Source organism: Varroa jacobsoni, unplaced genomic scaffold, assembly GCF_002532875.2.
Source record: "Varroa jacobsoni isolate VJ856 unplaced genomic scaffold, vjacob_1.0 scaffold_1076, whole genome shotgun sequence".
Taxonomy (NCBI): Eukaryota; Metazoa; Arthropoda; class Arachnida; order Mesostigmata; family Varroidae; genus Varroa; species Varroa jacobsoni.
This window is the reverse complement of record NW_019213978.1, coordinates 259,790-274,860: the sequence shown is the minus strand read 5'-3', so window position 1 is coordinate 274,860 and position 15,071 is coordinate 259,790. Positions and strand designations below refer to the sequence as shown.

General features: G+C 40.3%; 1 protein-coding gene across 3 annotated transcripts in view; it reads left to right on the top strand.

Moving 5' to 3' along the window:
* The first annotated feature begins 811 nt into the window (after nt 1-811).
* LOC111266369 (E3 ubiquitin-protein ligase AMFR) overlaps nt 812-15,071 on the top strand; it is a 47,100-nt gene continuing 32,840 nt past the window's right edge. Inside the window, exons 1-2 of one of the 3 annotated variants that reach the window (XM_022843813.2) lie at nt 812-918; nt 10,772-10,847. In XM_022843813.2, the coding sequence (XP_022699548.1) occupies nt 10,788-10,847 (60 nt within the window). In that variant the 5' untranslated portion in view covers nt 812-918; nt 10,772-10,787. The remainder of the gene's footprint in view (nt 919-10,771; nt 10,848-15,071) is intronic. The other 2 variants (XM_086970877.1, XM_022843815.2) reach the window with 2 other exon arrangements.

Sequence of the window (15,071 nt, the reverse complement as noted above, 5' to 3'; positions counted from 1 at the left end):
TCACCGGCGCCTTCTCCACAGCGGTGGCTGTTCACCGCGATGACAAGGCGTTTCCCGTCATTAGAAAACGTTACCACCAGATAGAAACAATAATAGACCACTGTCGGTGCCGCTACGAACAGACAGAGCATTGCTTGCTGTCATACGTTTGCGCTATTAGGAACAACGAGCGCAGAAGCATCAAAGTTCTTTGCAGATCTAGAGAACTGTAGCGGGAACGACTTCTCGAGTCAAGAGTCACCGAACAATAAACTAGGCCCAGAGTTCCTGCCGGGGAAGTTCAATTGCAATTTAAGGATTGTTGCTAAAACGTGATGGATTCTTTTGTATCGTTCGACTGGTCCAGTAGTTTGGTTACATTAAATCAAAGTAAGCTTCTATCCTCGTACTTGGTATTTGAAAGGAAATAGACGACTCTTCTAAAATAAAAGAAGACAGCGACGATTTCAACTGTTCTTAAGCAGGGATTCGATTCGAAGTTCACAGCGGCTGGCTTCGTTGGGTCATTGCCTCCCTTGTGAAGCCTTTGCATAATTAAGCGCTTATAACAAGTGGGATTATCCCTGTGCTGAAATGCTGCGTCTGTAACCTGGATTTTATAGTGAAGGGTACATCTTCATCGGTGCAAAATTAGAGACAGCATCTTGATTCAGTGGAATTCGATTGGTTAAGACTATTTAGCGTATAATAATCACGCGAAAAAATCATAAAAATCCGTCGCTACTGAACTCGGACCGAACCACCGTACCCGTATGTGGATTGCTGCGGTTCATTCCCATCGGATTAGTGAGTTTCTTTCGTGAAGTTGCACGTTCGCGCACTTTTACGCAGTGGACTCACATTTTCCGGCCGTGTGCTGAAATTATCTGTGCTACCGACTGCTCCATTCGAACAAGCCCTTGCGCACCGTTGGACCAGGTGAGTGTTCAGAAATTTCACTGTGTTACGATGTACGCACGCTCACGATAAAGATGAATAGTAAATAATATAACCCAAGGCAAATATACAATAAAAACAAAGTACAATTGTATCTTATCCTTAGTAGTATTGCTATGGGCCACTAGAATGGCTGAATTAAGTAGAAGTGTCGTAAAGCTGTACAAAGATTGTGTAAAAATATATATGTTGCTAAATAATAGTATATTTGTTGTTGGATAGGTTAGGTTTCGATTTTCTAGCATTTCATGGAGGACGTTGCTGATTGATTTTTATTTCGATTCGATGGTTCTGTTGGTGTGCAAAGATCGGCTGCCGTTCGGATATTATATGACAACTCTTGTATGAAACCATAGTTGGTGTTTGAAATTTACCCCGTACAGTGTAGCTCATTTGGATACTTTAAAACCCATTATAATTATGGAGAGAAAAACTGGGACTACCCCAAACGCACTGCTGAACTGTCACAAGGTCTCCTAGGGGCAACTAGTCAATGCGCGAGTCACGTAAGATCAGATAAGTCGTTTAAGGCTCAGGCGAAAAGGCAGACTTCATTTGTCACACTACAGGGTGTGTAGTGTTTGCAGACTGTGTTTCGAGTCGAAAGTGAAATCTCGGCTAAGTGAAAGAGCTCTATTAGTGAAGACGAAGGAAGTTTATTGAACGTCTATTTCGTTAAGCGGAAGTATTCCGAAACTGGGCCTACGAAACAAAAGACCAGCCCAAACGACCTTCAAAAGTCTGCCGTGCCTTAAACGATTGATGAACGTAACTTTCTGCAAAACGGATAAACGCATCGCTATTTTGCGCTTATGAGTATTTGGCAGCTCTTATCCTTGATCCTATAAAAAAGTGCTCCACAATAACGGTGACATAGAATGATGTTCGTGTATTAATGTTTTTAATTTGCAAACGAAAATTCTGCTATACGTGGGCAATCGATTTACTGAGAGCCTAAAACATGCGGTATACGTAAAATACAAGTTTTTGCATAAGTCTAACTGAAGCGCTTGTTAAGCCACACTTCTGGCGAGTAATATTTTGTCGTGTCTGAAAAAATGGCGTCCGCTGACCCTTTGGTACACGGCGTCAAAGACTAGCGTCTCGAATCTTCGAGACACGATTCCAGTTGCCGATCAAGTGAGACCGTTGAAACCGGTTTTCATGATATAGACGGGTACTTTTCCAGTTTACCAACAGCATGCCACGAAACCTGGATGACAAGCACCGATGCCTTATGCCAATATTTTTTTAATTAATTCAAATTGACATTTTTGTATGTATTTAAATTACGTTATGAGTTTTCTTCATTTGCCCGAACCACACGCACTTCGGCCATTAAATCACTTTAATACGCTTAGAGAAGATCGACTTCGAGCCCTGTGAGTTAGATGCTATTAGCTACTCTGAAAGCGTCGGCGACACAACTTGAGTTGCTAACAAATAACAAACAGGTTTTTTCGTACCGCACAGAACTATGCGAGTACAGAAGACCAGTTTCTTTATCGTAGGATGTTTATGATGTTGCTGAAAATTGTTATGATAGTCGGATGACGAGTGTATATTTTGCTATCGTTCAATGAATTAGAATCGCCTTGGCCAACGAAAAGTTGACGAACGTACATTTGAATGCTAAATTTCGTTACGCTGAAAAATCGATCCCGGCATAGATAGCTGCCAGTATATCAATGTTCTAAGCTCGAACAAACTGTTCCGGCGGATCGCTACTTGCAGAAACTATTCGAGAAGCTATCGGCAGCTATAGACGCCTTCATTTCATTCAATGGCCACATGACAACACACATGTGACAACAATGCTTTTACACTGAGAAAGCAGAGATCTTTGATGAGGCTTACACAAAACTCACACATTCTAAGGAACTCCCAAGCTCAGCAAGGGAGATGTGCACTTTTGGCAAACGGCACTTCTTCCGAGGAGCTCGCCGGACAAGGGAAGCTCAATTGACTAAGCCAAAAAACGCGCAAGGAAAAACAGTCAGGCGTAACTGTTGATGGAGGGGCTGAAGCAGAACGAAGCTTCCCGAGAAACCTGCGCGGTGCAAGCAGCCTATTATTGGCTTTCTGCCCCACAGAGCTTTTCATAACGATCAATAATATTAATATACATATTTTCTTAATTACCATTAGCCATAACAGAGAAAATTATTAGACCTAATAAAGAAAATCTCTTTTTATGGCTCATGCGACCTTTGCTACAGAGGAGCGCAATCGAAACAAGCGCACTTTTAATTGTCTTGAGTTTAGGTGAGTCACAAGGTGGCAGTAGGATGTTATAATAATAAAAGTTCCAGGATCGTCGTGTCCTGTGGCAAAGATCGATTAACGAGACCTTTTTTGTTTAGTCGGAGTCATTGTCATTTAGGTAAGAATACCGATAATCGGCTGTAGCTTTAGCTGACATGCGTATATGACTGTATATATTGTCGCATGACTGTGTAGTCAAATATATTGGGTAAGATAGATCCGGCCGGCCCTACATTAACCGAACTAGTTCCTGTTGTGTCCTGACTTCACTGTCAACGTTTTTTTTTCTTTTCATCTGCATAATATTCTGCATGGCCGAATTATGATCACAGTGTTTATTGAGTTCCACCAATGTGTTCCTATGGTCTAGAACATAATAAGTGCAGCGCGACGTTTTGCCCTATCGATATAAGTAGCGTAACGACGTTCATCTTTTGCCCGCTAAATACAAACGTTATTGTCCGTGCCAATCCACTAGTACTAGTCAAGATTTTGAAACCTGCTGTCAGTTCTGCTGCTACACGTGGGCCGTATTGCCACAACAATAAAAAATGGCTTTTTTTAACTTTATTTATGTTTTGGTCGCCTTCGATTGTTGTCGATCGTTGCGACTGAATAGCTTCAAGGGGCTTCTGGAAATCTTCAGAGGCCTTCGACAATGACTGGCACTACGTATGCTGTCGATTTCTAGGGTGTAGAGGTACATAGAATCGTATGCGTCCCTAGGACGATGAAACGCACACGCCAAAAGCTGTAGGACACATGTGGGTGAGCATAGCTTCACAGAGAGGCGCACCTCGTCCTCTGCATGGGAGAAATTATACCTATAAATATATTTTTTACATGACAGCCCTCGATGGGAAATTGTGCGGAGTGGGCAATTCTTGGTTGATTTAGAGTCATAATCAATCTATCAGCTAAGTAGTTTGTGCGGCTGCAGAAAATTGTTCTAGAAAGTTGAGTTGCTATGACGCAGGTACAAATTGTATTGACGAGCGTAAGAGCCCCATTTTCTTACGAGTTTAATCGGCAGGCGCCAATTGATTCAGCTTGATCTAGCATTTGTATTTTAATTTTAGTGTGCGTAATCATGCAATATTATCATGTCCGATTACCAGACACTCGTCTAGAAACAAGAATAACAAGTAAGAAACATAATAGGAAAAACAGTTTCTTACGGTAAATTTATTACTACTTAAGGGCAAATTGTATTCTTTTTGACAGGCATATGACCCGAGTTCGATGATTGTTTTTCTGCAGTCCATCAATGTGCTTATTATGCCCAATAAATAAGCACATCTTTTAGAAATAGCGCAACTAATAATGAAGAAGCTGACCAATCTTGTTTCCAAAGTTTCTACACAAACCGGAAAACGTGTTCTATGTTTGCCTTGTAAAACAGCCTTGGTGTTTTTCTAAACGTTATCTACGTATAATAAAAATAGTTGAGGTCAACGGCACTGCTGATTTTTTTTAATATAAACATGTCCTCAGCTAGATCTTTCGAGTCATATAGGAAAACAGCTAAACGTATTTTGTCCATCTAAAAAACAATAACTAGTATTACCACTGTGTTATGTGGCAGCTAGAATTTTTACAATGAGTCTTATTCGAAGTGGCCTGAAGCCGCCTTTCTCTTTGATTTATACCTCGAATAAACTGCTATTGCTGGTATCGATGCTGGTCTATTAACAGTATGAGAACATACAGAGATCTCACTCAAACATGAGCCCGTCTTTGCCGATATTTGCTATTGGGATCCCAGTCGAATTGTTGGATATAAAAAAAAACAGCAGCAAAGACAAACGGCTGTAGTTAAACTTCCATCATCAATTATCACATAGCTTTGTTGTATCGTCTGTCAATGGAGCTTTTGCCGAATATATCTGTGTCTCTCGCTTACTCGTTAAGATTTGTGCGATTACTAGTTTGCACGTACTCTAATGAACCTAACAAAGTTCAATCCGGTTTAGGTCGTCACTGAGGTAGCGTAGTTTCAACTCCTTTAATACATCGTACTTGCAACATCATTCATTTGCTGTTTGTCGTGTTACGTCTCAGTGACTTTAGTTTATCAAATACGTGTTATTTACTGATACATGTGTTTTTACAAATACAGACGGAACCACCTCTAACCGTTAGGGTTGAGCGCCACACTCAGTCAACAGAAAATAAACCTTATTCTGGAAGTATCTTGTCGTACGTAAATTATATTACCCAAGCAATCATTTTAAATTAAACAAAAAAGACAAAAGAAAAATGTTAACTGCCGAACGTAGGGCGTTAATGGAGAGCATGTTCTAATCTTATTCTTAGCATTATCATTGGCAAAGTGAAGGCAGTTTTAAACGTTTAGATGACGCTGTCATGATATGTAAAAACAGTCCAAAGGATGTGAAAGATCCGAGCTGTAGTATGTTTTAATACAGTTGAAATCAGTAAAAACAAGCCGTTTCTACAACATGTAGCCAGAAAAAGTAAGTACCGGGTTTCAAATCCCGGGTTATCGCATGATAACCAGAGATTTTAAAATCCCGAGCAATGATCTGCTATTTTATAGATATATGGGGTGAACCAAATTACACATAACGCTAACATATATGTGGTAGTTAGTAAGCAGTGACATTGTATTTAGTATAGGTAGTTAACTTGCTAGCCTCACTAAAACCGAACCTCAAAAATGTACATGAGACAAAACGATAATTCCATTCGCAAAAATGACTATGAAGACATAACCAAAGAAATACCAGATACTGAATCAGGCGATCTATTGATTATGTTATTTTGTATGAACCGCCACTTCATTCGTGGTTAGCACTTAAGCGCGTACATAAATAATACCTAACCTATTTGAGAACGAACATCTTTTTGACAGAAAACATGTACAGCGCACAATATATAAAAATACAATGCATGTATGTCACCCACACATGAGTGAAGAATGACAACAATGAAATGACTGCATAACGAGATGCCCCAGTGGCGCCAGAATCTTCGATTAAAAGTCGAGGTGTTTTTAATGGGGACGAAGTTTCGCGGACATCGCCCGTTCACAGGCAGCACAGGATATTCAAGGAATTTCCTATGAAAACAAACACGAGAAAGAATGGAAAACCGTCTCTAAATGGCCACCCCTCGAGTCGCGCTCAGATTGATTACCTTCACATTTCTGTTACGCATCCGCTCGTTAAATGGATTGAAGAGCGTTAGGCAGATCAGGATTGATATGGGCTTAGATGTAAATCAGAGGATTTTTTTACGTCGTGCCAAATTAAAATACAGAAGAGGTTCATCATGCCTCTATGAATTCTTTTCGCCGGGTACCGGGCGTTAACGTCGTCTAAACGCTACGAACCATAATTATAGTCTTGTCAAGTGGGCCTGCATAAATACGACACAGAGAATTGACTAATACAATATTATTGTATATAATATGTTTTTAAGTGTTTAAGGTGAACTTACCCACAGTTAGCTCCTTGTATGGTAAAATTGACAAATGTCAGACGAGGCGCTAGATTAAAAGCAAATGATGAAATAGGGCTGTGATAAGACGCTATGTCGAATTAAGCTCAACGTCGTGAGCAAAATCTAAGTAGCAATACGTTATCTGTTCTTGATCCGAAATGATATGGCTTTCGAAGTAAGCGTTGTTACCAGAGGATAAAGTGAAGCCATTTGAAAGGGGGACATGCTATGTAAATGTTTTTATTGAATTACGTTCTGTTTATCGGACATGGGACGAAAACGATTTAGATCTTGTAAAGCGACAAATATTCGACGAGATCATAAGGATCATTGGTTTCAGCAAACTCTAATGCACGATTGTAACAACTTAACTGCAATGTCAGACTAATTTTTTCCAGAAAAAACAGAATTACTGCGTACAGGTAGGTCGTGAGGCATTCATAGTAAGTTAGCCACTCCGAAGTTTAAATGTTCACGAGTAGCACTCCGTCTAGGCGCGTTTGGCTCAAATCCAAAAGCATTTCCTCAAGGCAAGAAATTCAGTTCTAAATTATACTGTTGCCAAACCTGCGGCACCATCACTTTTCGTTTTCACAGCGAATAAACAATATTATTGAAACATAATTTTCACGAATACAAAAAACAGCTTCTACAGCCACCCAGAAGATTTTGGCCGCACTGAGGCATAACGTTATGTTTAGAATTTCCTCATGATGTAGATTCAAAGATTGATCCAAACAACAACAGTCTTCTGGTGTCAGTAAATTTTGAAATCCAGTGACGATTTAGCGACTTTCGAATAGACGAAATACTATGGTGAGCTTATCGAAATTTTCTAGAGATAGGTGTCCAGAACTGACGGATGTATCGTTTGTCGAAGTCGATGTGGAATTCAGAAAAGTAAAAAAACGATGCGGAATTGAAGTGCCTATTTTAGTAGTTAGCATATCGGTTATAATGAGAAACACGACAAAGCCAAGGTCGAAGCCTCCCAGATCTAAGTTTCGCACACTTTGACGAGACACATGAAACATGAAGCTGGCTTTTTTTTTTGTCCTGAGCTTCTGCTTGAATCGAGACATACAAAAGTTACCAGTTCACTTTATAGCAAACGCTGCTTCGCTTCTTAGCATATTCAGCAAGACTACTTCAACTACTACTAGATTGTAAACGCAGCGAAAAAAAGAGGGCGGCATCTATGGTGACAAAAAATGTATTCATTATCTGGGAAAGAACGAAGAAAAACACCTTCAAAGGCAAATATCATACTATAATTATGCGGGCAACATTTATCGACAGCGTCCAACCAACTGTAGTTTTGGCACCACCCTTAACTTTTTTTTTTATCGACATATGTATCACTAAGCAGGACCAGTTATGGGTCAATCGTAGAGCGCAAGGCTGACGAACTGCTCTTGTTTGATCATTGTCTATCCCAATTACCCCAATCCGCCGGGAAAATTCTTGACACTTTGCAACTTAGATTGAATTAGGCACTAGAAACAACAAATTACTGAATTAGCATTAATCGAGTATAAATTAAATATATCTATGCTTATTGATATAATGACGTAAACATACGCAGGACCCATTAACGCTTTACAAGGGTGCAATGCGGGGTACCCCAACGATCTAAGATTCTTCTTTTTGCCTTCACAAGTTCTAAGCTTTAATATATCAGTTGTGAAGACTGCGAAAGCAAGACATTTAACGGTATTCAAAGATGGCTCAGTGGTCCCTCGATGCTGCTCACGTTAGTGTACGTAAAACGCTTAGGTCTACTGAGCTCATATAATAATAGGCCTGACAAATATCAAGGCATGCCTGTGAATACAAAAAAACATAATTAACAAGCACATTTGTTGTACCCGTTAGTGCATTCGTTAAAACATAATCCTATTTATTTACTGTTGTTTTACTCAACGTTTAAAACCGTTCCCCTAAATAATATCTATTACGCGAAAGGGTTGATGTCAAAAATTCTTTCGATTGAGCCAATGATACATTGCACCTCGTAATCGATTCGAGTTGGTCAACAGGCATAGGCATCGTGTGTCGGCAGGAGGGATGGTGGACCTAAGAGCTTAGGACAAAAGCAAAGAACGGTTCACTGGACCAGTTGAATAATCTGTTTTTATACCTGCTTTCCATCAATATCTATGTGAACGCACGCTAACTGCCTATCGCACAGATAAGCTATAATAGCTTAAGCTTAAATTCAGCTGCGGCCACGATGTGGGCCTTAAGTAAGAAAATCTATTAAGTAAAAAAGGTGATAAACACTGTTTCTGTTCGATATTTTCATTGATACGGAGTCAATTTCCTAAGAGGTCTTGGAAATAAATTCAGCCGGCATCAACTTTATGATATTTTTCTAGTCCCTGTCGTGGTGGCACGGATCATTTCATAGATGATTACTACTTCCTCTCGACACGTGTAACAAATAGGCTGTGTATAAGGTGAAAAATTTGGTTAACAAAAAATTATACTTAGGTGTGAATAGGCCACGTCGATTTTAGATCATTGCAGTTATCAATAGAGAGGGACGCTACTATGTGTCCACATTAGCAGTTAGCATGGCTGTGGATCAATTTCGAAAGTTGTCCATAGCATGGCGAAGCGATAAATATCTTCGCTGATTTAGCGTGGACTCATACTCCTATTTCAATGATAACTAGTAAACCGGTAGCCAGATTCAATGCAGATATTCGCCGATGTATGCGACTCGCGAACCTCGATTGTTGAGTCTATGCAGTCGGCCTGATGTCACATATGTGTGTACCGTGGAAAAGTTGTAACAATAGGTTCTCAGTCTTGATCATTTATGATATACCGGAGGACGACCTCGTATATATTTCGAATCGCTGGAAGGAATCACCTTCTGAAACGGTTAGATAATATTAGGTTGTTGGAAAACTATGAATTTTTTTGAATATTTCAAAGTACTACTATTCAACTAATCATCCACCACTTTGATTAACGACATTCTGTAATCTATTCGTGAAAAGTATCACTCTAGAGCAAATGTCATTTCTGTGCAAACAATTGTAGCAAATGGTTTTCTTTCCGTTCATCGAGGTGAAATTTAGGGAGCTCTGCAAAGACCAAAACAGGTGATCGTTGCAAGATGGTGGATCCGGGCAATTGGACGGATGGTTAAGCGTATTATGTATCAAACTTTTCCGTTTGAATTCCCTCAACTTTTTTTTTCCAAGTAGCTGAAGGTGTATGCGGTCTGTCATTGCCTCTTTGTTTCAATGGGTCGCTATAATCTTTATATGACTTGTTGATAGCAGAAGTCCGAATTGACCATTTGGACAGGCGGCAATAGCTACTGATGCCCGATCCCTTCCAACCTCGCCAACCTTTTTTGGCGTCACTGTGAATTTTGCCACAGATAGGTCTGTGGAGCACATTATTTTATTTCCACATCATTGTTGTATGTGATCCGTTTTTTATTACTCGGGATCAACCGGTTTTGGGAACTGCTTGGTTGTAAAGCTTCATAGATGGAAATACGGCCGACTAAATTTTTCTAATTCGTGTGACGTCAAAACATGCCAGCTTTTTTTTAAAGAAAAAGTATTACTAAATATCCACCATCGTCTGTCACTTGACGATATGGTGACTACTGAGGTGTCGGCCGGACTCAATATTCCTCATCAATTCTTTCCGTAATTGCTCGGCTACCACGAGGGGCATCTTTGGCATGTATATTTTCAGAAGCAAAGCAGCAGAACTGCCTTTCGGGTCTGTCATTCAATAGCGTATCTTGACCATAGATAGTACGAGTTTTTTTACGGGTAGCATTTATGCCTCTGCCGTGATAGAATTTTGATTTTTGTTACAACGAATTTTCGCAGAGAATTCACGCATTTTGTAGCCGTCCGTTTATCTCAGTAAAAGCATTGCATGCATTTATCTCTGGTCAATTGGCTTTCAAATGATACCAACTTTAACTCGACACGACCCGTATCACACGACACATGTGACTTTAAAAAGATCTAGCCAATAGAAGGGTCAATATTTTTTCGTCAAGTTGACAAATAACAGAAGTTTGTCTAATGCATATAACTTATATACAGCTGTTCGTGTTGGTACACAGGTGTGATGAAGGTTCTATGGAATACCTAATTATATGTCTCGCCCACTGCATCGCTTGGATCAGCTCATATATTGACGTGAGTATAAAATCAGACCAACACAACCTGACCGTAGCTAGCTTCGATATAAGGAAAAAACATAATTACTTGTATTCCTTGCCAAGAAATTTCCCTCGACAAAACGTCCATGGAACTGTAGGTTAGATGTTACCAGCTAATCCGAAATATTTATGCTACATACAGAGCAGTTTTGTCCTTTCTGATTCTGATCAAGGCTGTCGTTTGCTTTCGACATGTCTGGTCCGGCACAGCAGTGTAGTTCTGCTTCTCGGAATGAACGTGCTTTGACAACAGGCTACTAACTGGAAGCTGATGCGTGTGTGAAGAAGGGAACTAGATTTTGTATGCACGGTATTTCCGAATGGACGAGCCCACAAGCCTGGGCATCCTTGTCGCCGACGGCTATCACTGATTATTATCACAATATTGATGGCTCCTTTCAGTAGCCTGTAGTAACAGGGAAAACATATACCAGTGGTTCTCGTTTCATAGCACCGAATCAGCGAAGCCCCCACGTAATCACAGACTTCGATTTATCTGGACCAGAATTTTGATTGCTGTCATTGTTGTTGTTGTTGTTAAGCAAAAAACAACTTCATCGTCCAAGACGACAGTTCATACATCGACGATGGCCGAATCGTTCAACGTAATTTCATATATTGATTGTAATCGGCTGGGCAGAAGCCAAAAGAAATATTTCGAACGTTATATGACAAAGGTTTTCTGCAAACAACAGAACTCGCTTCAGCTTCGAGCAACACCAATGCCATTTTTACTCAGATAATAGCAAAATTACTATCTTATCGTGTACAAACTGTCGATTACGACAGGCTCGCTTGTTGTAGCTGTTGCAATAGTTTTATCCCGTATTCCATTAAAAACTCACGCCATGCACTTTGACCCACGGACAACCGACGCACGGAATTAAAGGCCCACATATATGCTATCTTCTAACATTGACGTTCGGCGGCAAAGGAGTGCGGTTCTGATGGGTAAGCTACACAAAAATAATTACGAAAATAGGTCCGTCGATGTTAATGGGTCAACTATTTCGAAATTAGTGAATAATTAAATCAGTGTCTACTCTAGAAAGGCGACAATATACGAGATGGCGCATTTTATATACAGCGAATTATCTAAGTTTATCTTTAGCTTTGTTTTTGTTTATACATGATAACAAATCAAACAATCTTACCACACAATATACGCACCCACAGAGCTCATACAAAGTTTAGAAGTAGCAACGATATATTAAGCTCGCTCCCCTAATTTACTACATGTGGTTTAATCTGTAAAACGGCCTCGTTAAAAACCAAATGTTCTTAGCTTATGGCATCGTTGATTTTTTCAACTAACGCAAGCGTCTTAATCTTGAATTTTCATGCTTTCGGAGTAAAATCCATTTTAATAAATGTAAACCTATAGGATTAAAAAAAATGCATATCTATACCCAGTATGGTAGCAGCCATTATAACAGAAGAATTGTTGTTACTGGATATCGACTCTGCCTTCCTATAAAACATATATTAAATAATTGTGAATTCAGAAAGTTTAAACGTTAATATTATTGTACAAGGTAAAAGAAAAGCAGATTTCAGATTTTTTGTTGACACGGATACTGTTTCCACCGTAAACTAGCTTTTTCTCGGCTGTAGGTTTCACAATTTTTCCATCCTTGTTTCCAGCAGAAGCTTATTTCTTTCCCATGCTCTATATTAAATTGGAACAGGATAACATTTGCAGAAGTAAACATATGCAGAGTAAACACAGTATAATTTCACACTTGCCATTTCTCTCACTAAAGTTCTGTTCATCTACAAATCTGTTCGTAAGTTTAAAAAGAACTTCATTCGATTATCTACACCATGCTTGGTGTGGCCGCAGACTCAACGTCCGTTGAAGACCGTGCAATCCCGCAGTTACTGACCATAACGGTAAAATATATAGCCCGTGTTGATTCGAAAACGGCTCAGACTTTGATTTAATGCAAAATCGATGCCAATAAATGACTGAAGCGAAGAAGGATGAGAATGACTTCATATTACTTCGGTTAGTCTTAGCGTTTCTCTCGGCTTGTTGATGATACGGCCGCTGGAAGAACATCAGAACGACAAAGAGTAAGTAAGTCATTACATCGTGCTTCAGAGTCTTCCATTTTTTAGTTTATCTGCAATATACGTTCTGCGATGGGGTAAATATATTTGTATTTTAATGAGTCAACAGGTAGGATTTACGCGTTGTATCCATAGATATAACTACAGCTGTCGAATTTTCATTGTACCTATTCGTCATTTTCTGTTGTTATTTGGCTTTTCCCATCGGAAAAGCTTTCCGGAAACCTAAGTAAAACACATCTATTCACTGGCAGATGAGTTGGCAATGAACCTGGCACTGTGTACGCCCTATTCCAAGCTCCATTTTTAACGCCAGACCCGCTCTACCTTAGAGGCTTGCCGTCATCCGCGCATATATACATGAGAAGTTGTACCGCCGATTTTGGCAGATTACCCAAAACTCGATGAGTCTAATTCCCGAAAACAGCTGTGTCAAGAGGTATCGTTAACAGTAACACAAATTACTCGTGACGGATACCTATAAAATTATGATTATGACTAGACCAACATCGTTATGGCGCTGTAAGGTTCACTGGTCATACAGTCCGTCATTCTTCGGTCCGTCGCTGATTCGTCGTCTACTCTCTGCTGGCGCCACCATGTATTGTTGCTTCGCTACCGGGTTCTTCTGTTTTCTTTTGCTCCGCTTGCTGTATTTCTCTGCTTGTTTGACCCTCTGGTCTGTCATCTGCTTCGCTAGTTTATTTACTTTTCTGTTCGTCATTCCCTGTGAACGTGTGCAAGGGCACACCGCCAAAGTCGTCGAAGCCGGCTACAGCTCTCATGCTGAAGAAACGTGATAATAACATGCTCACGCGCTCGTAGAATCACGAGCACGCACAACAATAAAGACCTGTACTATTAGCGTCGATCGCGGAGCACTCAAAAAGGAGGATCGTGACAAAGCAAAAACAATCCTTTTCATAGACCAGATAAGATGATTAGTTAGGCCAAAATGTTTGGGTCAATATCGCTCGTCACGTACGACGTATACCTTATACACGAGCCTATTAGTGGACTGGCGCTTTTGGTGGCGGTGGCAGTCATGGCTGTACAGTCTGCCTTTTGTATACTGACACTTAACAGCCGCTAGTGTTGCCGACTGCCGCTGTTAGCGGTTCGAACCATGGATATGCCAGCATATGTAGCAATAACAACAGCACGATCGGGCGCGTTGGAATCAGCGCCATCGTTGCCGACCTTGGCGGAGAGGTCAGTCATCGCTTGCCTTCGGTAACGTGTGTCGCTATGGCACCGCAGTGAGCTGTTACTGCAAATCGGCCGGTGATTGGGGTCTGGTAGGTGGCAATGACAACTGAGAGGCTGGCGACACCACTGCCTTCACCCAAACAGAGGTAAGAATGCCTGTGTACACATGTATCCATATTTTTTGCTGTTGTTGCACTGCTGTCGTGTTTCACAACAGAGTGTAAACTAGTAATCGTGGTACACGTAAAAACGTGCTTCGGCGCAACCGTCTGGAGACGACGCGTAACGTTTTAATTTAGGACTGGCATTACAAAGTTGCCCCGTGACACGACGGACTGGGCATGACGAATTGATTGCGTGTGAACTGATAGGCATGCAGGAAGAAATTACCATACCAAGAATTGGTACATCGCGTGATTCGATCGTTCTCTTGACAATACCCGTTCTGTGTACATTTCATATTTCTGCATTTATACATTTGCGCCTATTGGCTATTCATGTGGGACCGTTATTTTAGGTCAACGAGTCTATTGCCAGATTTTGTATAGCACTATACAGTGACTAAATAATAAGCGGCTAGCTTGAATGACGACCGAGCTAGCACACGCGACGGATTCAAGTGGTACGAAGCAAAAAAGATGGTCGGCAACGATTTTTGCTTGTTAATTAGGTGATGTAGGAACACGTAGAAAATTTGTGTATTTGTTATATATGCACATATATATATATATATATATATATATATGGAATGCAGAGATCAAGTAAACACACTTGTTAAAACGCGCTCGATTAAAGCATTTTCTGCTAAAGGTTGTTTGCATTAAAGTGAGAAGTATAGTTGAACGTCAATGTAAACGCTAGAAAAAAAAAAACTACACAACGATAGTAACGACGAGATTGTTTAATCAATTAATATTCT